Below are 26,431 nucleotides of genomic sequence, written 5' to 3'. Positions count from 1 at the left end.
CGGACCGATTGCGACTGCACTGGACAGTTCGCCTAAAATGTAGATTCGAAATTACCATGAAAAGCTATGCAATCATCCACCGGAAAATCACAAAAATCTTCTGTCACTGAGGCATTTCCTCATTTGGTCGGCCGATCCATCGTGGTCAGTTCATCATAGGGCAACGTATCTTCGAAACAGTTCGTGGTGCGACTACGCAGATCACAACACTCGACTTCGGCGAATACAAGTGCATTCCACTGTAGTTTGCGAACAAAACGAATACCCCTAGTACGTCTGTAAATTCTTGGCTCAATTCCTTGACAATTAGTGCGCTTTTTGCATGTGAGTTCACCGAATGAAGGTATTCTTTTGCGCATCATGGGCGCCCAGAACCGTCATTGATATGGAAGAGTATTGCATGGCTATCAAACTGCTCATAAGTATTTTTTTCGGAAAATGGTCCGCTGAGGGCTGTGGAGGGACAGTATCCACCCTAATTATCCATTTCTTCATCGTAGCTGGCCCGTGACCTGAAATTACTTGACAGATCTTAAAGCGTATTCAGATGACTCGTCCGTCCGTTCCCACTGTCCGTACTTCGTAAGGCCTAAACTGCCAATGTCGTTCTGTGTTCTTAAGCCCGGGTTTCTTAGCACCTTGAGTCAACTGCATGCCATGATTTTCCGGATTATTTCATTGCAGAATCCTTGTACTCAACCTATCACATGAACAAGACCCACCAAATGCAGAAGATACGATGGAAAATCGAATGCGCTTTCATTTACGATTCGCCCAACGTCTATTTGCGAACATAATTAGCTCAGAAGAAGAACAGGATACTCCCGAAAATCTGCACGAAGCAGGAAGAAGTTCGGAAGAGAAAGGAGTCAATGAAACTGTCGAAGAATCTGAGAACGCTGAAGACCATTCTGTTACTGATAATGAATCTAACCAACGACTACGCCAGGAGAAGCGACGTAGAGGAGTTAAATACCAACCCCCTAGCTACAGATATCGGGATGAAATGCGTCGTATTCTGTCGGAGGAGCTCCACTTGCCGGAATTTTTCATCCGACAAGTGTTTGTTATGTGATTTTTCATCTTCGCGCCCATTGATCATGTGCTCTTTATCATTAAGAATCTGAGAACACTGAAGACCATTCTGTTACTGATAATGAATCTAACCAACGACTACGCCAGGAGAAGCGACGTAGAGGAGTTAAATACCAACCCCCTAGCTACAGATATCGGGATGAAATGCGTCGTATTCTGTCGGAGGAGCTCCACTTGCCGGAATTTTTCATCCGACAAGTGTTTGTTATGTGATTTTTCATCTTCGCGCCCATTGATCATGTGCTCTTTATCATTAACCACCACTCACTGAACCTGTTCATAATTTGTTTTGAATTTTCACCCTTAACGTCATCGCAGAACTCTCCCTGATATTGATTTTAAGATATGAGAACAATTTTTTTTCGTCTATACAATTGTGATGTACATTTTCAGTCACCACAACAAGTCCAGCTTGACAATTATTTTTGTGTTCGTTTGTTCTGCCGCGCACTAGATAAATCGCTGATGCGTTTCCGATAGGGATTCCATCGCCGAAGCCATTTAATCCTGAAATGAAACAAGGAGTGTTTTGTTAGTCACTTCTTACACCGTTTGTGATCCGGTGAAGCAAATCAACGCTCAACGGAAAAGACAACTTCAGTCATACATAGCACTATAACTAACCACGAGCCATTGCGCAGTTTTCCACGCCGCTTTCCAGACAAAGGGAGAAGTGTGGTAAAATAAAGTTATTTCGATAAGAAAGAATCCATTTTTGATGGTATTGTAAGTGGCCCTGTTTATGAGCCACGAAAACAAGATCTTTTAGTACCCGACTGCCTCTACACCGCACTGAAGCTTGCTATGTCACGAGTGAACAGGTTCAAATGTCTGCACTGCAACTTGATACAACTCAGTCAATGGAGCGATAAAGGTTACCCTTATAAGGATGCCAGTCCTTGGGGTCCGATTGGATATGCTGAAACGGTAAAAAACGTAGGTTGTATCTGCCAACATCCGGTTGGTGCAACCTTACGTTTACCACCCATGCCTATCAAACAAAGTGTAGTTCAGTTGCGATACGGTGTATCGACTGGCTAGCGGACCGTAGTCGTCAAACATTGTAATGGAAAATAAAACTCACTGTCTGTCTGAATCTGCACTTGCGTCATCTTCCGTGTCTACTTTGATCCCTTTCCGCCTTTGCTTCCTGATCAAGTTGTGTATTAGGCGTCGTTCGCCACGGCGCTTACTGATAATCACGTGTTCAGACAAATCTCCAGCTGCTGGACCCTTGCGTTTGGCAAGCAAAAATTGAGACCTGCGTGAGTGCCACTCAGCAACCAGGCGTTCCAACTCCGGGTCCACTTCGCAGCCACTACGTCGCATAACTTTGAGGACTTCACCAAGTCGTGGTAGATCCGCGTCTGTCCACAATGTTATAGCTCGTCCCAGTCGTCCAGCCCTGCCAGTTCTTCCAACTCGGTGAATGTACTCCTCCTTGGATGGAGGGAGATCGTAATTGACTACCATATTCACTCCCTGATGGATAGAACGAGATATATCGGATTGAGGGTGTGTAAAAACAGATAGAACAAGCGATTTTGAGCCAGAAGCGATAAATCCCAGTTCCATGAGAACAGTTTCAATTATTTGATCTGTGAAAAATGGTCGAAGTTAGATGACGTCTAATTACAGAGGTGCACTCAGAATTCGTAAGTTCAGAGTACCGAGCTACATTAACTGAATTGAAGAGTGGAGACGGTTAAGGTGAGAAATGTATTAGGAATGTGGAATGGCGTCTAAAGTCTTGATTAAAATAACGGAATCCATATCGCTGAAATCAAGTGGAGGAAGACTGAGGGTTGATTCATGGAACTAATGGGGAATATGTCCAGGAAAATAATAAGGATAGATGCTGAATTTGGACATATTTGAGAATATTACCTTGAAATCGATTCCCCGACCGAGGAGATCCGTACAGACAAGCACGTTGAGTTGTCCCTCGCGAAACGCGCGGATAATTGCGGCACGCTGGATACGTTTTGGGGTAAACAAAAAGAAAACCGAAAGAGCACTATAAAATTTCTACTTCATAAACGACATATAAACGGGACGCTGCGACGTCCCGACCTCCACAGTTCCGATTAGTTGCCACGGTGACCCACAGCAACATCCATCCTTCCCTAGGGCGACTCTATCTTAGGGACGTTTTTGTTCAGAACACCGGAGATGCACTGGATACCGTATCTCCGGAAGAGACCAAGGAACAGTGAATTGCGTCCCGTGAAGCAGCTTCACATCTTGCTACGGGACATTGTATTTTCAACCGAGAGTGATAGATCGTCTACGGTGCAGCTGCATAGTAGGAACCCAGAAATAACATCATTCACAGGGTCAGTCCACCTAAACGGGACTGACAGAGCAACGACCCAGAATTCTAACCCGTATGCACATGTGGTTTTCGTTCGGTTTAACCTTGGAGTTGCATAATGATGTTCATTGCCAAACGGGCAAATTGGAGTGCATAACAAGCGATCAACTTGATCAAGTACGAGCACTAAATTTGATGCGCTGTGATTAGTTCTTTGCTCCCTTCCTTGAGAAGAACGCATCTTTGGAGATTGGAGTGGGAGTTATGCAAAAGATAAAAAGCAAGTGAACCCCTACAAGGGATGTGATATAGTTTTCGGCGTTGGTCAAACAAAGGTTCACAAGGTGATGGGTAGAGTCAGGTATAATGGGAAATCATGAGGCCGATGCACCAGCATCGTGCCTTGTTAAGGACTAATGTCCAGTGTACCAGCGAACATGGTGGTGGCAAGGTATAGCAAGATGATAGGAAAATCATCCCGTATCAACCAGACCCTAGAACGCACAGAAGTGCGCCGTGCAGTCTTATCTGACATTCCGTCGTTGTTTCGAAGTCGTAGTAAAAAGGCTAACTTTTTCAGGTTATATGGATAGGCACTTGATGATTGGGAGTGGCGTTTCGCATATTTGGCGATGTTAGTACATACACCTCGTCGTTGGTCAAAGCGTATTACATGGTAAGTAGCATACAACTATCTGGCTAAACCGTCTATCATGATAAGTTAGTACTGTAACTATATGTGCGGTCACGCTAAGTCTGCCCGTCAATCTTCGGATATTCTAACTGAGTCGGATTTATTTGATCATTGTGCATACATGCGATTATCTTTACCGCACCCCAACCATCTAGGCGACTTCATGGAAGAGACATGTGTAAGGGGATACAATGCACGATTAGTTTTCAAAATCTACCGAATCATGCCCACGATTGCAAATTACTAGAACAGGAACTCAGCGACAACTCAGTCGAACTCTGATAAGCCGGGATTTTCACAGCAACCCAACTATTTCCACCAAGATCTGCGGCGACTTGTGCACACTTATAAAACAGGCCTGAAATTAACTGAATTCTGTTCTATATCGTTTACTAGAACAAATATCCCATAAATAATCAATTTGTCTTAAAAATAAAAGTTTATGCTCTTCCTGTCCATGTAAAAATTAGAAAATACTGTTTTACAGGAACCATGAGATGCCGACCTGAGCGTCAGTTTTGTCGCTTGAAATGACGTTTGCCAGAACGTTGGCATCCGAGAGAAGAATTTCTTTGATCAGCTCTTTTGCCCGTTCTCGTGACTCCATGAAAATCAGACACGGATACAGCAGGCCCCGAACCAATAAATAACGAATTTCTAACAACTTGCCTTCCTCGGTGGCACAGTATCGTAGCTCTTGCTTAACTGTTGAAACAGCCGAGTTCCTAGAGGAGGAAAAAGGAAAGTTGGTTCGCGGGGGTTTTCAACATTGATCTGGTCGATATGAAACTGTGATATCAGGTATAACTGACAACCGTTGCTACAGTCCCTTTTGGCCAGTGCCTCCATCTGATTATCTGGGAATACATTACTCTTGATTTGTTGTTTCCTCCGGTTGTATCCGACCAAATGGCACTGGGGAAGGTAACCTGGCAACCATTCCCAGCGTTGGATGAAGCTTCTTATCGAAATTGTTGACTATTAAAAAATATGGGTTCCTGGTTTAAATAATTCACAAAGGTACACAGTTTAACACGCGTCAAATGCTTTATGGCCATATATGATACACCGCCCGTTACACTGAGCTTTATATTCGTACAGTACAGCAATGAATTCCGTCTAAATAAACTCCCACATTAAAAGGGTGCACGAACCTCAAGGTTGTATGTCGACAAACCAGGAATCTTGCTGAGAAACACTGAAAATCAGTGATTTCACGTATCAAAGTGATTAGTTTACTTAATAAGGCGGAAGTGTGTGATGCTAGTCGGTTCACGCTTATGTCATGTAATGTGTTCATGTCCACATTCTTCAGTTGACAATTGAGTTGCTTATTGGGCAGCAAAATGTACAGCCAATTTTGTTTTAACGAAGGATTAAGGTTTGATTATAAACCTTACTTATTTACGGATTTGTTGTCGAGGATATTACGAAGGGACAGCTGACCACACATCAGCCTGTTTCGGACCCAACTGTGTAAAACCCTTCGTTCTGTTCGTCAGTGGCTAACAACGCCTACGTCAACCCAGTGGTTGCTCGTATCGGCCAGGTGGTATGCAGCTATTTCCCCAAAACGTAGATAAATAATGTCTTTTATTCATTCTCCGAGTACTTGCAGACAAAATTGGTGACCGACGTTTGTGACACTGCAACACCCGCTTCGATGGAAGCCATTATAGTGGTGTGACAAGGGGGTTGTCGGAACAAAGTGACCAGAAGCGCAAGAGGTTGAGACTATCACAGTTAGCACAAAGCGCACTGCAATGTGCGGTCCCCGTGTTGATAATTGACGGACACCTAGAAACTGAAGGTATAGAAGACATGGAATTAAGAAAGCTCCTTGTAGAAACCCATAAGCGATAACAGATGAAGGCCACGCTATTTTGAGTGACGGAAAGAGGGAATCAGGTCGGCTACCATAATAGTGACAGAAAAATTTATCACGTGGCCTTTGGGTTAAGATTTCACAAGGGAAATGCGACCACATTTATTGAGGTACTGTATGAATCTTAGTACAGCAGCTGGATCGGACTGATTGGCTTAAAACCTAGGAGGGAAGTTTGTCATTCACTTTTAATTTCAATAAATGAATTCAACTGGAATAAGACTGGAGGAAACACGAGAAAAATAACTTACACCAAACACTTGCGTAGATTTCCACAGAATGCCTCATATCAAACGTTAAAGTTATTGATAACATGACGAACCATAGATACACCACAACGCTCCACCCTCGCCCAGGCGTGTGGACGCTGAAAACATCACTCCATCGATGCAACCAAAAAAACACAAGATTGTGTCACTGATCCAGGACACAGCTGAGTACACTTGTTTGATTGGATAAAAAAGGATAGTGCCAAAATTTGCATCGAATATAGTGAACAGAACTTACCGAGTGCCCACACAGAGTTGTACAAGTTCAAATTTCCCAGATGCCTGTTCACCTGTTGGCGATAACAAAGCGGGCAACTCTGACTGTGCCCAGTTCACGACCTCATCCGGCACGGTAGCAGAAAACATGGCCACACTCGGCTGCCTACCAGAAATCGATCTAGCCTTACTCAAGGCGTGAAAAATTGGATTGATTTGATCCCGAAAGCTTCGAACACGATGGCGCATTTTTTTGGAAGACAGGGAATTTGCGTTTGTGACATCAACCTCCAACATTTTGTCGTATTCGTCTAGCACTAACCATACTAGACTAAAATTAAGGGAATGAATGACTGTTATTCGAGCCAAGATACACGGACTGAGATAAAGGCCTTTTCGATAGGAAAATAATGCAATAAAGCCTGCTTCGTGAGGCATACTCAAAAAAGCGGTCAGAACGCCATCAACCAGTTGAAGAAACCTAAAGTGCAGCTCCTTTCATCTGTTTGGTCAAAACAATACGAAGGCCCATATTGACGAGATGCGAGCATTTCGGTACTACTTACTGACCAGGTACAATTATCGAAAAAGAATACATAAGCGGGATCACTAATGCAACACAACTGAAAGGCATAAGCAAGGTAGTTGTGGAACCTAGTTCCAATTTTTTTTCGAAACGCATGACAATCTCCGGATGGGGGATGCTGCTTCAGGTCCACTGTTTTTAGTGCACGAAATTTGGGTCCATTTAACGCCCCACAGAGTCAGGGGAAATGATTTCAGTAGAAGAAATTTGCCGTATCCTAGTTCGTTGCAGAGAAAGTCCAAGAAAGCCAAGGGGTCAAGGTGATCACTTTTGATGGATTCGATTCTGAGGTTGCATCCATATACGCATAAACAAATTAGGAGCATCCCTTCCCTTGTGCAACCTCCGGGGCGAGATGGACCAAGTGGTTAGAGCGCGAATTTACTGACCGGAAGGTCCGTGGTTCGAACCCGACCTCTGCCACTCGACTCCCCCTGTCTAGGCTTGGGCGACCTGGCAGTATCCTAGCCCTCGTGCCTCCTTCGTGTGGTATGGCGGCTAGGCAACCAAAGGGTGCTACAGCTGAACGATTAATTTTTTCATTAATTGTGCAACCTTCGGGTTGTGTTAACCGAAAGGTACGACAGTTGACCATTAGGTTTTCACTAGTTTAACTGGAGTACCAAGTCTAGCGGTCCCATACGAAAAACCTACTGAGTAGTCAAATAAGGTAAATAGGAAAGTATCGACAACTGAGGGTAGAAAAATCGATCAGACAGGACGTGAACGTTGGGATTATCATTATTAAAATAGACAGAGGGATAACAGAAAGGCAATTTTTCAACACCTGTGATTTCATATGAGATCTATTGTCAGTTGTCCGAATAAGGTCAACAGATAACAGCTTCCCATTGTTGTATTAAAGCCCTACGAAAATTCATAAGAAGGGGTGGAATTCGATTCCAACGAGGTATCCACAACCATAAAATTTTGGGATTGTCATCACTAGTATGCAGTCACCTGACTCTCATAGTAATGTGGTGAGTCCACGTCGGTCATATCCATCGAATGATACGATAGTGCGCGATGAAAAAAGGAACGAAAAAAGGAAGAAATGAACCCTTTAGTGAAAAGCAGTCATGGGATTAATAGGAACTTTCGCTGACTTAGTTGAAGTGCTGAAACGCACACACGCCTCCGTGTGCCTATCCCGAGGTTGTCTGTTGACTACGTCAACACACAGGAAGAAACATATGTTCATCCTTCAGGTCATATTTCACATCGATTGACACGCGCTGAAACGCGGAATGTGGTTGTTCCAATGTGAAATAACCCGATAGCAGAAATGCAACACGCTCGCCCATGCACAGACACTTAAGCGGCTGTGCGTTTTGAAGGTCGGACAAACTAGAGTGGGAGAACTGAACAAAAAATCGATGAATTTGACTGAAATTTGTTAAAAAGCAGACAATATATGGATGAGTGATGTACTTTTATGTCATAAAACTGGCACACTGTCTATTGATTGATACAAATGCACTTCAACTACAGTTAAAGAGCGGGATGCAAGTGGTCTGTTCTTAAAAGCCACTTCAAGTAAATATATTCGCTACTAAGTTGTTGAGCACTTGACCATCCTCTTGCGCAGCACACGATGGGTTGATTTTCAAATTATAAAAACAAAAATAAAGAAAAGAAAACTGCACACTTTTGAACAGCTTCGCTACAGGCAACGTAGCTATGACTGGTTCCGTCCATATTACATCAACGCCGCTGTCCTCTCCAGTGTCAGTGAACACTTCATCTGCTCCGTCGCCTGACATTTGTTTCCAGAAATAGATGATTACGGAATCGATGCAGCCTCCTGCAGATGTGTGCCAGAAAAAAGCAGTGCTGATATGGTCACGGAGAAACCATTTGTGGGTCTCTGTACTCTCACATACTCATCATCATCATCATCAACACCGACGCTTCACTGCTGTACTACAACCTGCTTGCGTGCTGCCGAGCTTCACTTTTACTAGGGTTTGTGATTCCGTTCCCCCCAAAATATACTGTGTATCTAATGTCTAATATCTAATGTTTTCATTCGAATAGTTCGTCATCCAGAAATATGAAACTTCTTTCCAGATTTATTATTCTTGATCCTCCGCTGATCGAGATTAGAATGGTAGTACATTCTCCTTTGAAAAGAGTAGTTCCGTACCACAAGTATTGATTTTACACGAGCTGGTTTTGTCGGTTCGCACATATCGAGGAAACAAGCCCTTCAAAATCGATGACATCGTAAATTTCAGGTCTAGAATAGCAAGAAAGTGCATCCGTTCAGAAAGGTTAAGTTAACGAAAACAGCGGACGAAGCCTTGCATGCTAGTTCTGGCCAACGAGCGTACGCATATTCAGACGCAGATGTAGTACATCGGTTCAGTTATGGTGCCAATGCCAAATAACACCTTGGCAAGACAAATGGTAGCCTGCCTTGAAACGCGATTGGTACTCACACCGCAAACCGTCTTCACAAGATGTTGCTAACACACAACACTGCACCAACACAACCTCAGGACTCGAAAGGAAGGAAATGCACTGTACTCCATTCAGTTGACGAGCTTATCGTTTCAACTTTCATGCTATGAGCAAAAGAAAATCGTTCAGCTGCAGTACCGTTTCGGTGCCTAGCTACCATTCGACACGAAGGAAGCACGAGGGCTGGGACATTGCCAGGATGCCCAAGTCTAGAAAGAAGTCGAGACGCGGAGTTCGGATTCGAATCACGAACCTTCCGGTCAGTAAATACTAAATTAAATTCAGTACGTTCGGATTTCTAACCAATGAGCCATCTCGCCCACTGAGCAAGCATCTGATGGAAACCAGTGTAGGTACCGTAACTCATCATAGCCAGATCGGCGAGAATTCTATGTGACATCTGTGACCTGAATGCTTGCTGTCGTTCGTACGGTTCACGCACTGGCACACTGCGCCTCAAAAGCTATAGGATGAGCACTCACAAAAAGCCTACGTTCATCAAAATCTCGTCCTAATGTGTTTACTAGGTGTCTGCAATTGCTTGTCTTCTGGTTCAAGACAACCACAAGTGGTTTTCCTTCCGTATGATTTAGGAAGATGGAAACTGGATGAGACGAAACTTAGTGATTATTGTGCTATGGAGATGTGCCGGATTTTTTGCAAGTATAATCTTCGACAGGCATACAACGAAAACCATATGCGTGCTGTCTCATCTTGCCTGTTTTACACCTAACCGAGACGATCCTTGAAGGAGATTATTTGGAGAGGTAAATACGACCGAAACAACTGTAAGATGCACACAGAATACCCAGTAAAAAGATCACAGGACAAGATAAAACCACAAGATCTATAGGTATTATAAGTAGCACTTTATGGCTAATCCAACAATATGCGCGGAGTAACTGCAATCTCGTCTCTGAAACGCTGACGCATCCCACAATATCAAGACATAGTACGAAATGCGAAAACCAACAAACACGATTTCAAGTGAACATTGGACACAGTCATGATACGGCTTTCGCAGCTCTAAAAAAGGTGGCGAACAGACTCTACACCAAGAAAACCTTGATAACAATCATGGCCGAGAGCTATTCTGGGTACGTCCTAGTTTCTGCTCACATCCTGCATGTGGCTGTCACCAATAATAAAATAACACCCTCTCGTTTATTGGAGCGAGTATGATGATGACTAGAGGATGACTAAAGGCAACGTCACCGGCCACACCATCCATTAGTTAAATTACTGTAACATCACAAACTTTGCCTTCGTTAACCAGCATTCTCCAGTCTACAATAGGGTGACAGTGCATATCGTTGGAGTTTATTGGAGTGGACTGGAAGGATGCTCGTATGACAACGACCACTCTGCGATCGTGATGAAACAAATACACACAGACGTACGTTAGTCCAGTAGACCAGTAGATCCGTTTCATATATCAATCAATCTTGTTCAAATAAACCCAGTAAAAGGGGGGAAATGTTAGTTGCCACAGTGGAGGTGCGTCAAGTGCCTCATTTCGAACGAAACGAGGAGAACAACCGCTGCTAAAGGACCCGCCATAAACTCCCGGTAAATCCGTTTAGAAGCAGTCAAAACAGCGATGGAGTTGTCGAGACGTATTTCGCGTCACAATTGAGCTCAAAGTTTCCAGCTTTTTACATTCTGCATAGATCCATCCACTGAAGGGAAGGAGCTCTTCATTGTTCTAGGAACCGAAGTGCGGCAAGCGCAGAGGGGTTTTTTTTATGTTCTTCACGTAGTACGGGGAATCGCAACCTTCATGGCTGTCAGTAAACATTGCATTCCTGGGAAAGCTTTTCACGGTTTCTGCACAGCCCAAGAAAGGGGTCTCATCAGTGGTCAGACTCACCATGATATTGCATCACGCAGGTGGAAGACCATGGTTTGAAGGTTGCCCATTTGTGAAGTACATAGCAAGAAACGTGCTTATGCACATCGCAAACAACCATGGAATGAAGGAGCTCACAAAAACGAAGGATGGTGGGACGGCGATTGCAGACTTACTTGGAAACATCAAAAGGACAAAGTGAAGGATCTAATGACAGTAAGAACGCCATCCGACATGGCGTTGCCACCAGGATTCGAGTGGATCGGGGTAATCGTAGTTCACGTAGTTTCGTGAGAGCGTTCTTCGAATTTTCTCTTGAGTTCACTTTATACTTTGACTTGCCCCTATATGCGTAGTGTCGGCGACTCAAATATGCTATGAAACGCCCCCCAGGCAGTCCACGAGATAAACGGGCCGCTTCAGACCAAATCTGCCGAACAAGTTCCTGAGTTGGTGCCAGGATAAGACCGAAAAGGGCGATCCTGTGTGGAGTCTCTGAAGTAGGTTTTGGCTGCGAGGACTGATTCACCTCGAGTTCTGTGTCCGTAGTAAGGAACCGTGCGCAGTAAGCTTGTAAAACGGGAATCAAATAGGCAGCCGTTTTACCGGATCCTGTTGGGGCACACGCGAGTAAGTTGCCATTCTGGGTGAGGGATGGAAGGTTAGGAGAATACAGCTATTATGGGGAAGAGCAAGAACAGGCCGGATTGTTTACCTTAATCAACATTGAACTACGAAAAGTTCATCACCATAAGTGACGCGACACCAGAACAGCAACAGTGAAATCTAGAAAGTTCCAGTAAGTACAACACTAACAAGACAAAAAAATGTACACCTACTAGCCGAAAAATTCATTCACGACCTTGAGCAGCAAGCACGGTACCAAACGATCGGTACTGTTTCCTGACCGAAATATAGTCAAATGACTCCACGAGTGGGTTAAGGTTATGCTTGACTCCAAAAAATGCAATATGAAATAACACACCAAAAGTTTATTAACAACAACGCATAGCTTATTGTGCTGCGACTGAAAAATTAAGAGATGAAGCGTTCTCCCATTTCACAGGCTCGAGATTGCTCACCGGTTAAGGCGCGATGCTACTCACCGGGAGGTCCATGGTTCGAACCAAGCTCTGGCTTCTTTAGTGCTCCTATCTTCGTCTGAGCAACCAGGCACTAGCCACCGAAAGGGAATCCAAACTGGACGACGTGGTTAGTTTCCAAAAGAATGAACGCGTCCATTGGCAATGATGAGTTTTATAAAACCATATAAATTTAACACAAGTGCTACTGTTGAAGGACCATTCTTCCTAATCCAAAGGGGAACGATTTCCTTAAACCTGAATTCCCATTAATGGTTTGCCGACGTCACTGGCTTGCTTAATTCCACCGCTATTGTCCAGTAAACTACGGCCCAAGGTTACTTTCATTTGTACATGCTACTGAAGCTGCACTGATAGTACAACTCAATGTTTAGTACAAAGCGGGAATTCCAAAACTCATGCGACGACACAACCTCTAAAACTAGTTCGTTAGCTGAATCAATCGCACAGGCTGGAGAACCCGGTTGCCTGCACGAAATAACAGTTCAAACCGTCAATTGAGAAAGGGCACATTTTCCGAAATCTCCATTCAAGAAACGACAACAGCGATATGAAAACGTCATTATTACGCACTTAAAGGTGTTATGTTACAGGCTTAATTGGAGCCAGAAGGAAGGCTGATCAGATAAATGCGTCAAAACAATCAATATCGGATAGAGAGGAAAAGACAAAATCCGTTTAAGCAAAAGCATAAGGCGGTTGTTGTGCAGCACATTCAGTCGAAGAATACTACGGATGAGGGATTCGAATGAAATTTAGCTGAACCTGGCTCACCTGAAACTGGGTGCTTACTGCAAACTATGCACAAGTTGGTGCTCAAGTGGGAAATAAACTTGACAGAACTTCGGAGACTAGACTTACTTGATGAATCCTAAGAAGGCTGAAACCGCTGGGTTTGAATAAGAGATGACAAGCATGCGAAACGTACTCTTTGAGAGTTACTTAGTATTGAAGAATAACTTAAGGTTGACAAAAACTTGGGAATACGCCCATACTGGCTGCAGCTCAGTTCCTAAAAGTTCAACCATGCCAGGAAGCCGAAGGGAGTGCAGCCTGACGAGAAAGGCTAGTCCCCGTACTGCGAGTAATCGCATTACGAATCGTATTGTTCTCTGTGATTGGAGTGTGAAGGCAGTAAGGCTTTTCCCTTCAGACGACCATCATGTCCATATTTATGGAAGCAGCGATGCTGCCTTCCCCCGGGTAAGGACGGGTTGGAAAAGGTCGGCCCTAAAAAAGACACACTCCGATGGCGCAAAGGTTGACCGTGATCGCCGGCGCATCATTCAATACGGTCGGAATACTTTTAAAACTAAAGAGTCTGGTGCTGCTCAAAAGACACCTGCTGCGCGCAGCTGCATTAGGAGTGAGACAGTAATGCCTTACTCCATGCGTCCTTGGGCCAGGTCAGCCTGCTACAGACAAGTGGGTCAGACTATTGGATCACCGGCTCAGGGGAGGGTCCCCCAGAAGACCCTAACAACTGCTGCTTCGTGGTTCAGACGTTTGAGTGAGAGGCTAGGAACAGAGTCCCTCAACAAAACCTGAGATATTTTAACTGTCTTGTGGGTCAGACTATTGAATCGAAGGCTCAGTCTGGGTACCTCAAACTTCGGTATCATTCACCATTGCAGCTTTCCGCTCACCAACCTTCCCTTACACCCCTTCCCCAGGCGTTGGTCAATACAATGCCACCACCCACCCACCACCCATCTGCCAACCCCCTAGCCATTCTTCCGTCTCTAAACCGTTGCCCAGAAAAATAAACAGAAAGTCACCTACTGACATCAAAAGATCTGATCCACAATGAGGTCTAATGCCCGTACTGTATGTCAAATTGGGCAACAGGCAATGATAAAAACTTGCTTTCCCATTCTTTCGATGTATGTTGTGTCTGCAAAACACGCATGCAAGAGCCCACTTCGGTCGTGCTCCTCAAGCCTCTTAGGAGGAGCCCAGATATTCCACGTTTCACCCCTCGGGCATCTGGTGATCCTGACGCAATGGCTCGTGGTATTAATGGTGTGGGAGTTGTACTCAGCTGAAAACGCCTTACTGGACTGGACCCCAGTAAACGGCCGTCTTTGCGATATGCGGTTGCCTATCCCAGTTAAAATAAACGGTGTTTATTTGTCGCATCGGCATACGCCCCGGTAAACAGCAGTTTTGAGACCGAGATAGACGAGATTTATCAAGGTCTTTTACGACCGCTTTAATCAGCAAGGGCGAACACTGTAATCCTAGCGGGTGATATGAATGTTCAAGTTAGACGAATAAGTCCGGAAGAAGTGCAGCTGGGTGGTAGATATGGAGTCAATGCTCAGCGTATGGATAGTGGGAGCGACTGCTTCACCTGGCCAGTACAAAATTCCAACACAAACGCTTACATCGATTTACCTGGAGGCCCTAACCGCAAAACAGTCATCGACTCAATTAGACGGCGTGGCTATCAGTTACCGATGGAGAGCGCCAATTAAAGATTATCGTTCTCTCTGGTGTATGCAGCTTGATTATGATCATGCTATTGTGTGGACCCAGTTATCACCACGCTTTCCAACAACATTACGCTTGCCAAAGCAGAGCAATTCCATGCATCACTCCGACAATTTCAGTCGATGAAAGGTTATTGAGCCGACCTGGCTGAAAAGCCACTGAAAGCGCACAGTCATGCAGATGGCGAAGATTTCTTGGAGGCCGAATGGAAGTGGGTTAAAGAAGCTATACTCTCAGCTTTCAGAACTCTGTCCACGCCACCTGACTCCACCAAATGAACACTGGATATCGTTGAGATAAACAAATCTTATTGCTACCAGAAAAGCGACTGCTATGGCGCAAGCAGATCTCTCAAACACCGGATAATCAGGAGCTTCAAAGATGACAGAGGACGCCGGAGGACTTTCAAGACCCAGGAGATGAGGAGGGCTTCCGCTACAGGCAACAGCTGCGTTTTATTTCAGCTTATTCGACCACCCGGTCAAAAGAAAATATGTGTAAGTAAAACAGTATGTGAAGACGGAACAGCAATTCACGCTCTGAATTATCATCTCCAGCAATGGATTGAGCACTTCAAAAAAAACAGTTTAGCTTGTCTCCATCATCACAAGCGCTGGTAGAACTGAGCGGGCCTGAATGGAACATCGATTCCAGCTTAGAGGGCGAGGTGGTTCAGTGGTTAGAGCGCGAATTTACTGACCTGAAGGTCCATGGTTCGAATCCGATCTCTGCCCTCGATTTCCATGTCTACCTTAGGCAACCCTGGCAGTATTCCAGCCCTCGTGCTTCCTTTGGGTGGCATGACAGCTAAGCACCAAAAGGGTGCTACAGTTGAACGCTTCTTCTCTTCTTCCACCATCAACAGCAGAAATAATGCGTGAGATATCAATCCCCGAGCACGACAAGGCGCCTGACGCAGGTAATCTGTACCCGGTAATCCTCAAAGGTGGCGAGGTCCTAATAAACAGTCTGATATCCACGCTGAACAAGATTTTGAGTCAAAACAGAATACCAGCCGAGTGGAGCTCACCGACAATGATCGCAGTGTTCAAAAAGGGCGTAAGAACGTCATGCGGAAACCGTCGCCGCATCAACCTGGTGCCTATCGCATCTGAGGTGCTCTCTGGCATTATTTTACGTCGGTTGATCGATTATCGGGAGACAGGTTCATGAAAACTAATGTAGGTATCCCCTGCTCAAGAATGCGTCGACCAAATCTATACTAAATTCTTGAACAGCGTCACTGCTTCAAACGTCCCACGTTAATTGATTTCCTTGAACTGAAATATCCTTTTCACACTATCGATCATGAGAAACAGTGGCGGCGGTTGTTGATGATCAAGGATGCCCCTTCCAAATTTACATCCCTTATGAGGACACTGTATGCGAACTCCTGTGGGCGCGTACGAGTAATCAGCAACCGTTTGTCTGAGTTCACCGTCCTCATCATCAACAGCATGACATCGGTGTTCAACACCGATGCTTCACTGCCGTGCAACCATGATTTAATTGAAAGCCATATTGTAAGTAAAAGAATAAAGGTGGACAGAGAAGGAACTTAGTGCTAGCTTAACACAATCATTCCGAGGTGCCGACACCATAAACATTCACTCAGGAAATCTGGATAGGAAATGACAACAAGAACGCCACTGACATCGGTTGGCAGCCATTCCTTGTAATGTCTCCAATCAGCCACAGTGAGGATCATGCCGTCCTCATCCTGGGAGGCGAGCAGCACCGACAGCACCCAAGCGTTTCGTGATCTCCTTCATACTCCTCTGCCAAGTCAACGGCTGGCCACCTCTTTTTTTACGCCACTCTGAAATGGGCACGGAAAACAGCAATCCCTTGGACAAACGATGGTTCGGTAAACGCAACACATTCCTCAACCAAAGCAGCTTCTGGTGTTAGACACATTCTTCTGTGGGAGTACCAGTTGCACAACCGAAAACGCACTTTTTAACTGCCTCATTACGGATTCGCCGACACCAACCCACATGAGCTATGGTTCTGAGACAACGATTGTCGAACACCTGAAAACGTCTCAGTTCCGCTGCTCGAATAGGCCGTCTCACAGCCATACAACAAAACAACCCGTACTGTAGCTTGATACACACGTCCCTTCGAATCCAGGGATGAACCATTCTGGCGCCGTAGATGTCTCAAATTAGCAAACGCGACCTGGGCCTTGAGGATTCATACATTCACCTCATCTGCCACATCACATTCAGAACTAATACAACTTCCGAGATAAGTAAAACGCTCCACAACTTCGGGTGCCTCTCCCTTGATTGTAAGTGGCATGTTCAGTAACTGCATGTCCACGAGCATGACCTCACACTTTGTGAGTGCAAAGTGCATGCCAAAGGAAGGGATGACTTTGGTCAGTTCATCCAAAAACACCTACACATTCTCCTCCTCTTCGAAGATATGACCGATGTCATCTGCGTACTCCAGATCGACAAGGTTTTCTTCACAGGCTATTTGAACACCATGACTTTGGAGACCCTTCAGCGTTAGTCCCATTATTTCATCGATCACAAACTTAAAAAGGAATGGAGAGAGTGGGCATCCCTGACGAAAACCGCTCTGTGTACGAAAGCTTTGAAGAGCTCTCCGTACACTCTCACACGTCCGGAAGTCTGAGAAAAAACTTCCGGGGCATTCCTTGGTGAGCAAGCATGTCAACAATGGACTGATCAACCGAGTCGAATGCGCCTCGGATTTCCAGGAATACTAGAATTGTGAGTCGCTTACACGCATGGCGTTGTTCTAGCACCTGACGAAGTGTGAAGATTTGGTCAACGCAACACCTACCAGGCCGGAATCCTGCTTGCTGCTCTCGAGTCAGTATCTCACGAGCCACCGTAAGGCGACGAAGCACAACTGACGCCAACAGTCCCGTTACGACCGGGGTCAAGCTGATCCTCCTGTGGTTACCACACTCACTACGCGCCCTTTTTTGGAAATGGGCACTATCACCGACAGACAGACTCCTTTTCCCAAATGCAAGCAAACAGATCAGAAGAGCGTTGACTGAGGACTCCACCCCCGTCTTTGAAAAGTCCGGGTGAGAGGTCATCCGGACCAGCAGCTCGGTGGCGCTTGATAGAAGATAGGCAGTCTTGAACCTCCGAAACCGTAGGTGGTTCCACGTTCACCGTCCAGGGTTCAACTTCACCTGTGGGCTCTAGATGAGTGCCGGCTGGTGGCCACGACAGTTGTTGCTCGAAGTATTCAGACCACCGGCCGAGGCGTTCTTCTTCATTCGAGATTGTCGTTCCATTCCGATGCTTGACGGTTCCACTCACAGTTGGTTTCCGGGGGCCGGTTGCACGGATCAACTGAAATAATCTCCGGGGATTACCGGCTTTCTGGGCCTCTTCCATTTCTCTGGCTTTCTCTGTCCACCATACTTCACGGTCGCATCGCAAGCTCACTTTTACTTGACGTCTGATAACTCTTCGCACCGGGTTATGTTCGGGACCGGCTGAGATATTTCTTCAACATTTAATTAGTGCTACCATTTGGTCTGGTATTCAGTGCTTCGGTGTGTCTGATTGGGTTGTGCCACAGGCGAAATTCCCAGCATTATGCAAAGAGGTGGCAATCTCGTCCCAGTGTGAGTTCACATCTGATGGTGGGGCATTTGGCAAAGACTATCGAAGATTATTCTGACAAGTTTATCTGACATCCGGGTCTACCAGTCGTTCAGTTGTTAGGCGAATCGTCCACACCTTACGCGGCCCTGGGAAACGTAGGGCGAAGCGACTCCGGACGAGCGCGTGGTCAGAGTCCACGAATGTGTTCCAAAACGACCGGCAGTCGGTTATTGATCCGCGCCATCGGTAACTGATGGCAATATGGCCGATTTGAGTTTGTAGCCGGCTATTTCGGAAGTTAGTACTGCATAAAAACAACCTGCGATCAGCACACAGCTGAAGCAAACGTTCCGCATTGTCCGTACGTACCGAGTTCAGTCCATGTCGACCTCCTAATTGACTCTCAGATGCACTAAGCCTCCCCACTCTTGCATTAATATCTCCGGCAACCACCACAATGTCTGAGCTTTTAGCTCGCCGCAGCAGGGCATTCAGGGCGTCGTAAAACCTGTCTTTAACGGCGTCGTTGGGACAGGCAGAAACGATAAACAGACATCTACCAACTTCCCGCTTGCAAGGCTTCTTCACAGACGTTGCCAGACGAACCGCACATAGGTGACTATCAACAAGTATCCAGTCAAGTAGGGATACTTCCGCCCAGGGAATTAGCACGATACCAAACCCTGTACATCCCACCGCAGCAGCTTCTGAATCACCAGAGGTGCGCAGCCGGAAGCGAGTGGAGATTGACGGGGCGGTCAACTCAGTCACTGTGCTTGCATCTTGAATTCTCGTTTCTGAGACACAGCACACATCAGTGCCAAGCGAGTCCAGTGTGAGTGCAAGAGCAGCTTGTTGTCCTGCTTGCTTCAGAGTGCGGACACTGAATGCGGCCAGATAGACTGGGTGTCGAGGCTTGAGGACTGATTTGGAGATTCCTGAAGATGTCGTCACCATGTGACGAGCAGATGCTGCACGTAAAACCGATGCATGACGAACGGAGTCATCAGTCCTAAGTGCTTGGTCCACAAGGAGAGAGTTATTAATAGGATGAGCAGAGGGGGCAGAAAAAGTATGTGAAAGAGAAAGAAGGGAGCGTCAACAGTAGCCTGTTTTCGCTTACCCGCCCTGCTGTATGAAGCAGGCTGATGCCACTACGCGACGGCCGACGTGGCATGGGTTTAGTGGTGTAGGGCAGTTCAGCATTACCATTTCTACAGAACAGGTTGCCGCATGTTCCAACCCCCAACCTGGAGGGCCAGGAGACTGGGTTTGTCAGACCTCTAACCATTGACCAGCCTGGTATGAGACTCTGTGAGTGTCGCGGGACACTCTCCAGTATACCTCAATGGATCGCTGAGGTGCGCAAAACGTCACACAACAGTAAGGTCCAGTCTCTTCGTAAAAGCCTGAGTTCACCACGTCCGATGGCGTAAGGTAAGGCTGCCCTCTCGCACTTTTCCTCTTCAATATTGTGACTGATGTGCTGTTTGAAATTTCTCTATCTGTCTCCAAAACCTCGGGAGTCGAAATACTTCCAGGACTTTCGCTCATAGACGTTGCGTATGCAGACGCTATTGCTCTCCTTTGTTCAGATCCCTCAAAAATGCAAACGATTTTAGATAACTTACGTAACTCTACTTAACGGCTTGGCATGCACTTCACACCTGCAAAGAGTAAAGTGCTGCTACAGACCTCATGCTTGATAGATAAATTTGTTTTCCTGGCCAGCTGAATAAGTTTCGATGGAATGATTGGATATGAGATTGCTTCCGAGTCGGAAAAGGCAGACTCCAATACCTATGGTACCGACATGAAGTCAGTTTGTCTGCCAAGGGCAGAGTTTACAGTGCGACAGTACGATCCATAGTGCTTTATGAATCAGACGTGGCTTCTGCGCGCAGAGGACATACGAAAGATGTCAGTGTATGAACATCAGTGTCTCCGAAGCATTGGTCCGCTCTGGTAGGAACACCGGATTCGTAATGCTAAGATACACCAGATAGTTTCAGGAAGAAGGAACTCTCCTGCGATAGATGAGTTACGCACTGCATAGATTACGCCCCGCACGCCAGAAGACCGTCTACCTCGCACAGCTCTTTTAGTCCAGCCCTGTTTTGAGTAGACGCGGTCGAGAGGTGGACATTGTACGACCTGACAACGAAGTATGAATACACTAACCAGTAAACTTATTCGGGTCGACAACTGCCGCCTCTCTGGATGGGGATCCCGGGACTCAACTAACCAGTTTAATAAAGCTGACAGAAATGGTCCAATCGCGTAACTATCCAGCTCCGAGCTAACCAGATATGCGATCGTCTCCAAGACTTAGCTCTATGTCCCACACTCCCACTTTCCGGTGATCGAAACTGTAGCAGCTGGAACCATTGTGCCTATGTCACATGATTTATAAATTGATTGAGTAAGGAATGAATCGGTCATGGGTGTCCCAATTTTTCGGCGAACTTAGTGTATTATTACCTGAGAAACAGGTATCATGAAACAACTATCCTTGTCTACCCCTTGTAAGCAGCGCACAAAATCTAAAGGCGGATCTATTTAAAAATGTCGAAAGTGATTTCCGCTCTTAAACTGAAGATGAAGTCATAGTAGAAATTTCATGATACCGGTTGCTTCAACCTCCTGTGTACACCTACACTCAACACAAGTAACGAAAGTTCAAAACGACCTGCGTCAAGTTGGTCCGGCGACAATTCGGTCGAATGACATAACGGCTGGTGGTGAAATGAAAACTGGATGAACTGACCGCGGTACATTTGGCGGTCACCAGACCCGGGAGAACAAAGATAATCAATATCATCATTGGTAGCAACACCAGGTGGGAAGACTAGTGCTTCACTGAGATACAGCCGTGTCTATTTATTTCAGTAAGGGCTTGCAACGGAACGAAGAAGGTAAACTATGACTAATCTACCACAAGCATCCGAGGTACCTACATTTTCAGCATTCACTCAGACAATCCGAATAGAAGCTAGCAACACGGACGCCACTGTCATCGGTTAGCCGCCAGCCAAGCACAGTGAGGGTCAACTACATCCCATAGTGGAAAGCGAACGGCACCAACAAGGTCTAAACGTCTCGTAACATGATTCCCTTCTGCCATGTCAAATGCTGTCCACCTCTAGGTTTCTACTACCCCTTAATCAGGCACGGAAAACAGCATTCGTTTTGGCAGACGGTAACTCGGTATGCATAACAGATGGTCCAGCTAACTTAGTTTGCAGTGCTGGATGCATCCTTTGAGGAAGGTATCCCTTGCTTCGCTCAAAACCTGTCTCCTCATCACTTCATCGCGACATTGCTGGATCCAGCCAATTCCAGTTACAGTTCTGAGATATCGGGGGTCAAATAAAAGGTCTCAGATCCTCCGCCAGAATTCGCCAGGTCTTAAAGACGTGCAACAATGGAACCAGAACTGTAATCTTGTACACGCACCTTTTGAGACCCCATGAAGTGCCTTTTGGTGCCACAAGTGGCGTGTAGTGGCAAATGTAATTCTGATCCTCGTCTGTCACACCACAGTCCGAGCTAATGCAACTTCCCAGATACATATAGTGTACCGCAACCTTCAGTTACTCTTTGAGTTGCTAGACGCGTGTTCGAACACTGTACGTCCTGAAGCATGACTTTAAGCTTTGTGGACGCGAATCACACACCGAAAGACCACAAGACCCTGACCAGCTTTTCTAGTACTTATGCTTCCCAATCTTCTTCAAAAATGAAAACAATGTCGCCAGCTTATCCCAATTCGACAAAAAGCCCGCGCAGATACCTGGACACCAGGTTTCTGAGACCTAGTGTTCGCCACACTATCTCATCAATAACAAAAACGGAGTTAACAAGCTTGTCGGACACCACTGCTTGTCAGAAAGCGCAAGGGTGTTGAAAAGAACTAACCGGTCGATAGAATCGAATGAAACCTTGAAGTCAAGGGACACCAACATAGCGACAAATGATAGTAGCCTTAGTTGTGTAGGCTAGAGCGGATAGATGCTCCAGAGCCAAGATGACATCAAATAGTCCGATACGAAAGCCAGTGAAGAGGCCAGTTGTGTGATCATTCGACTTCGGCATTCTAGTGTCGAGCAGGAAAGTGGGGTTGCATAGTTGAAATAAATGACGAAAGAAAGCTTTTTCGCTGGTTACGTTCACTCCAGTAGGGCACGTGTTCAAAGCAAGACATATTTGGAAGGGCGTCCATTTCAATAAGTTCATATAGAGTTGCTCAAACGATCAGTGCATGCTCCAGATCATGAAAACATGCTGACTCAAAAATGAGCACTGTCACGAGGTCCCCCTCCAGGAAGGTGGCAATGACCAGCGTAGTTTGCGGTGATGGCTTTCATATTTCACTACCAGGCCATTGTTTGATCTACCCTGGTTCGTCTTCACCCTTCGCCTAGCTGTGCGAAAATGTCTCTTCCAGGGAGTCGGCCAAATGGTACACGGAGCACGTGACAAAGCTAGCGCAACCTATGGAATGTGATGGGTCCATCTATCGCAGGCGAGCTATTTCTTGGGAAAATTGCGTCAGCATTACTGATCCGGTGTTTCCACCGAAGACAGTGGAATTTCGGCACGAACACTGAATTGTAAATCTATGGGGGCACTCTTCAATAAGCTATTCCCGTTTGACTGATAAAATAGCCGTGATGAAGAACACTTCCTCTAAAGCTGTTTTCAATATGAACTGGAAGCATTTTCAGGAACGATCTTTCGACGGCTATCTGATAAAACTAAGCACCCACATAATGCCGCATGATAAAGTAATGTGGTAAAACGGTTGGAAAATAGGCTGCATTGTTCCCTTGTCTTAGGGGGACCAACGTTTTTTAGCGAAACCGAACTAAACAGATCAGTCACCCACGTGAGAACACTGTATATAAGTACAGTCCCACCCACCTTCAGCATAATTGGTATGGCCTGTGCTTGAACCGGAGTTGGAACCGAAAAGGATAGTTCACCTACATTGTTGAGCAGATGCTGGTTGAAGCTGGGGAACGAGGAAACAAGACTGGTAAAAGTAATCTCTGGCAGAGGGAGTTCACCACCAAGAGCAGAACTTCCGGAAACTTTAATATCATGTGCCGCCCTGAATTTTTTAGCCTGATGTGAAAATGGTTAGTAAAAGGCATCGACATACCTCCTTTGCCTTCGACAATACTTCGTTCGGCTTCTTCCGTTTCAGCTTATTCCTCTGAGGGGAACAGTAACCCAACTAAACGGATATTTGCCTTGAGTCCAAGACCGAGTGGGACATCATCGACCAACATATCCATGGTTCTGGCGTATTGTTGTCTTGTGTAAAAATATCGATCGGTGGATTTCAACTACACCGGAAAACTGAGCAGTGAATTTCAGGAGCACACTGAAGCCTGAAAAAAGTTAGACACACATAACTAAGTTAATACCTGTCAACCCGATAAGTTTCACGTACGAAGGAAAGACACGATAACCCGTCTGACCCTAAATTCGCTACTGATTGACGAAATGTGATTTCTTGTGTAGAGATAAGATAAATGCAACAAGGAATGAACCGGAAACGTTTTTGACAGGATGCATCATCCATGTCTTATCAGGGGATGTAATCTTGCCTGACATGGAAACAGCACAACACATTCGTTTTCCGCTGACTGCTTGACAGAACCCGATGACACGGGAGAGGGCGAAAATTGTGCTGCAAATGGCTTGAAAACAACAATCGGCACTCGGCTGAAACCTACGTCTGATAAACTAGGGACAAATCCATTGCCCAAGATAGGGAGACGCACTCCAGTACGTATGTCATTCAAGATCTATCCTAAGCCTGTGCCTATCGGACGCACAACAACTGAAGTTGGCCTTCGACAAGGTAGTCAGGTTTATCCGAACGCCGTGCTGCGCTGGAGGATAGTATCAGACTGAAAAGCGAAAATCTTCGAATTTCAATGGGGAGTGTAAACAGGTGACGATGGCCCACGACACATTCGAAGTTACCTTTGATAACCACAGACCTAATCCCCTGAGGGATCAATAGGAGGAAAATATCGGGTAATGTGGCTTGTCGCCAAACAAACAGTCCAGTGGATGACAACAGAGTAAGTCAACTATGTTCCCACCCCCCGAGATTCAACACAAATTATGTAGTAGATCATTTCGTATGTTACATATTACCATTGCCTTGGTGATGTGTCAGTTTCGTTTCCTTGCTGTTGCCAGCATGTTGGTGAGAAGACTGCACAACTCTCAGAGTACCAACGTTCAGATATGAGATAGATAAGAGTGAGACAATACCCACTCCGTCATACCTAGCTGCAACGACCTTCACTTCACCCGAGATGCACACCCGGAAGCTGGAAAAGAGCGAGGGGCCGTCAGCTCAATTACGGTACTTCTACTCTGTATCCCTGTTTCTGACACAGTACATATCAATGCAGATGGAATCCGAGGTACCAGTAAGAGCCAATTGAAGTTCTGCTAGATTGTTTGCGAACATGAAAGGTGGCTGGTTCGACCGGCTTTCGAGATGTGAAAAGACTTCGAGGAAGGCGTATTCGCCAGGACCAACTTACATGGGTTGCGGTTCTGACAGTATGGTTGTCGAAAACTCGCAAGGGTCACGTCTCAGCCATACCACAAAACAGCCCGTAATGTAGCTTGGTACATACGTCCCTTGAAATTCAGGTATATACCGCATTGATGCTATGTGCCTCATATTTACAAACGCGCCCGCAGCTTTGCAGATTCGTGCACTGACGTCATCTGTCACACTAAAGTGGGAACTAATACAAATTCAGAGATACGTACGGGGGCGAGATGGCTCAGTGGTTAGAGCGCGAATTTACTGACCGGAAGGTCCGTGGTTCTAACCCGACCTCTGCATCTCGACTTTCCTGTCTACGCTTGAGCAACCTGGGAGTATCCCAGCCCTCATGCTTCCCCTGGGTGGCATCGGCACCGAAAGGGCGTTACAGCTGAACGACATATAAAATGTTCCACAACCTTGAGTGTCTCTCTGGATTGTAGATGGCGTGTTCAGTGATTGCATGGCCTTACACCTTGTGGGCGTAAAGCGCATGACAAAAAACGGGATGACATAGGTCGGTTCGCCAAGAAAAAACTTGCGCCTTCTCCTCTTCGACGATGAGAGCGATGTCGTCTGCATATTCTAGATAGACAAGGTTTTCGTGAACAGCTATTCAATCACCAATGTTTTGAATATTTTTCGACGTTCGTCTCATTATATCATGAGTCATGAAATTAGATAGGAAAGGACATATTGGACACCCCTGATGGACACCGCCTCGAGTAAGGTAGCTTTTGGAAAGCCCTATATACACTTTCATACGCCGCGAAGTCTGAGAATACAAACAGCTTATGTCCACAAGCTTCCGAGGCATCCTTGTCTGGCAAGTGTGTCAAGGAGAATGTACTGATCAACTGAGTAGAATGTGCATTGGAAATCCAGGGATACTAAAAATGTGGTTCGATGATAGGTACGGCGTTGTTCTAGTACCCGATAGTTTTGTTCGATACAACCCTTATCAGGTCGGAATCCCACCTTCTGACCTCAAGTCCGTGTTTCACCAGCAATTTTAAGGAGGTGAAGAATTGCCGTCATAGGTCTCGTTACGACCGAGCTCAAGCTGGTTTCCTTTTGATTACCGCACTCACTGCGAGCGTTTTTGATTAAAAATGGGCACTATCACCAGAGGACTTCGGTGATTTCGGAAATTAGTACTGCGTGAAAACAACCTGCGGCCAGCACATACCTGAAGCAATCGTTTGCCACTGTCAATACACATTTGATCCAATTCATGTCCGCCACCTAATTGAGTCTCAGATGAGCTAAGTCTGTTCAT

General features: G+C 45.8%; 2 protein-coding genes across 2 annotated transcripts in view; one reads left to right on the top strand and one right to left on the bottom strand.

The window, feature by feature from the left end:
• Positions 1–1,701, top strand: part of T265_04394 (hypothetical protein) — a gene marked incomplete at both ends in the record, with an annotated part of 32,167 nt that extends 30,466 nt beyond the window's left edge. The window contains one exon of the mRNA XM_009169133.1: positions 685–1,701. Coding sequence (XP_009167397.1) covers positions 685–1,075 — 391 coding nt within the window. The remainder of the gene's footprint in view (positions 1–684) is intronic.
• T265_04395 (hypothetical protein) lies at positions 1–26,431 on the bottom strand (the record flags this gene model as incomplete). The annotated part of the gene is given in 11 exon segments (XM_009169134.1): positions 1–1,602; positions 2,180–2,577; positions 2,983–3,069; positions 4,609–4,828; positions 6,496–6,804; positions 11,548–12,014; positions 17,958–18,358; positions 19,286–19,581; positions 19,599–19,723; positions 23,493–23,696; positions 26,342–26,431. The coding sequence occupies 11 exon segments, from the start codon at positions 26,429–26,431 to the stop codon at positions 1,515–1,517; spliced, it is 2,685 nt and encodes an 894-aa protein (XP_009167398.1).

This window comes from Opisthorchis viverrini, assembly GCF_000715545.1.
Source record: "Opisthorchis viverrini unplaced genomic scaffold opera_v5_72, whole genome shotgun sequence".
Lineage (NCBI taxonomy): Eukaryota > Metazoa > Platyhelminthes > Trematoda > Opisthorchiida > Opisthorchiidae > Opisthorchis > Opisthorchis viverrini.
The sequence above is the reverse complement of the archived record's forward strand: the minus strand, read 5'-3'. Positions and strand labels throughout refer to the sequence as shown.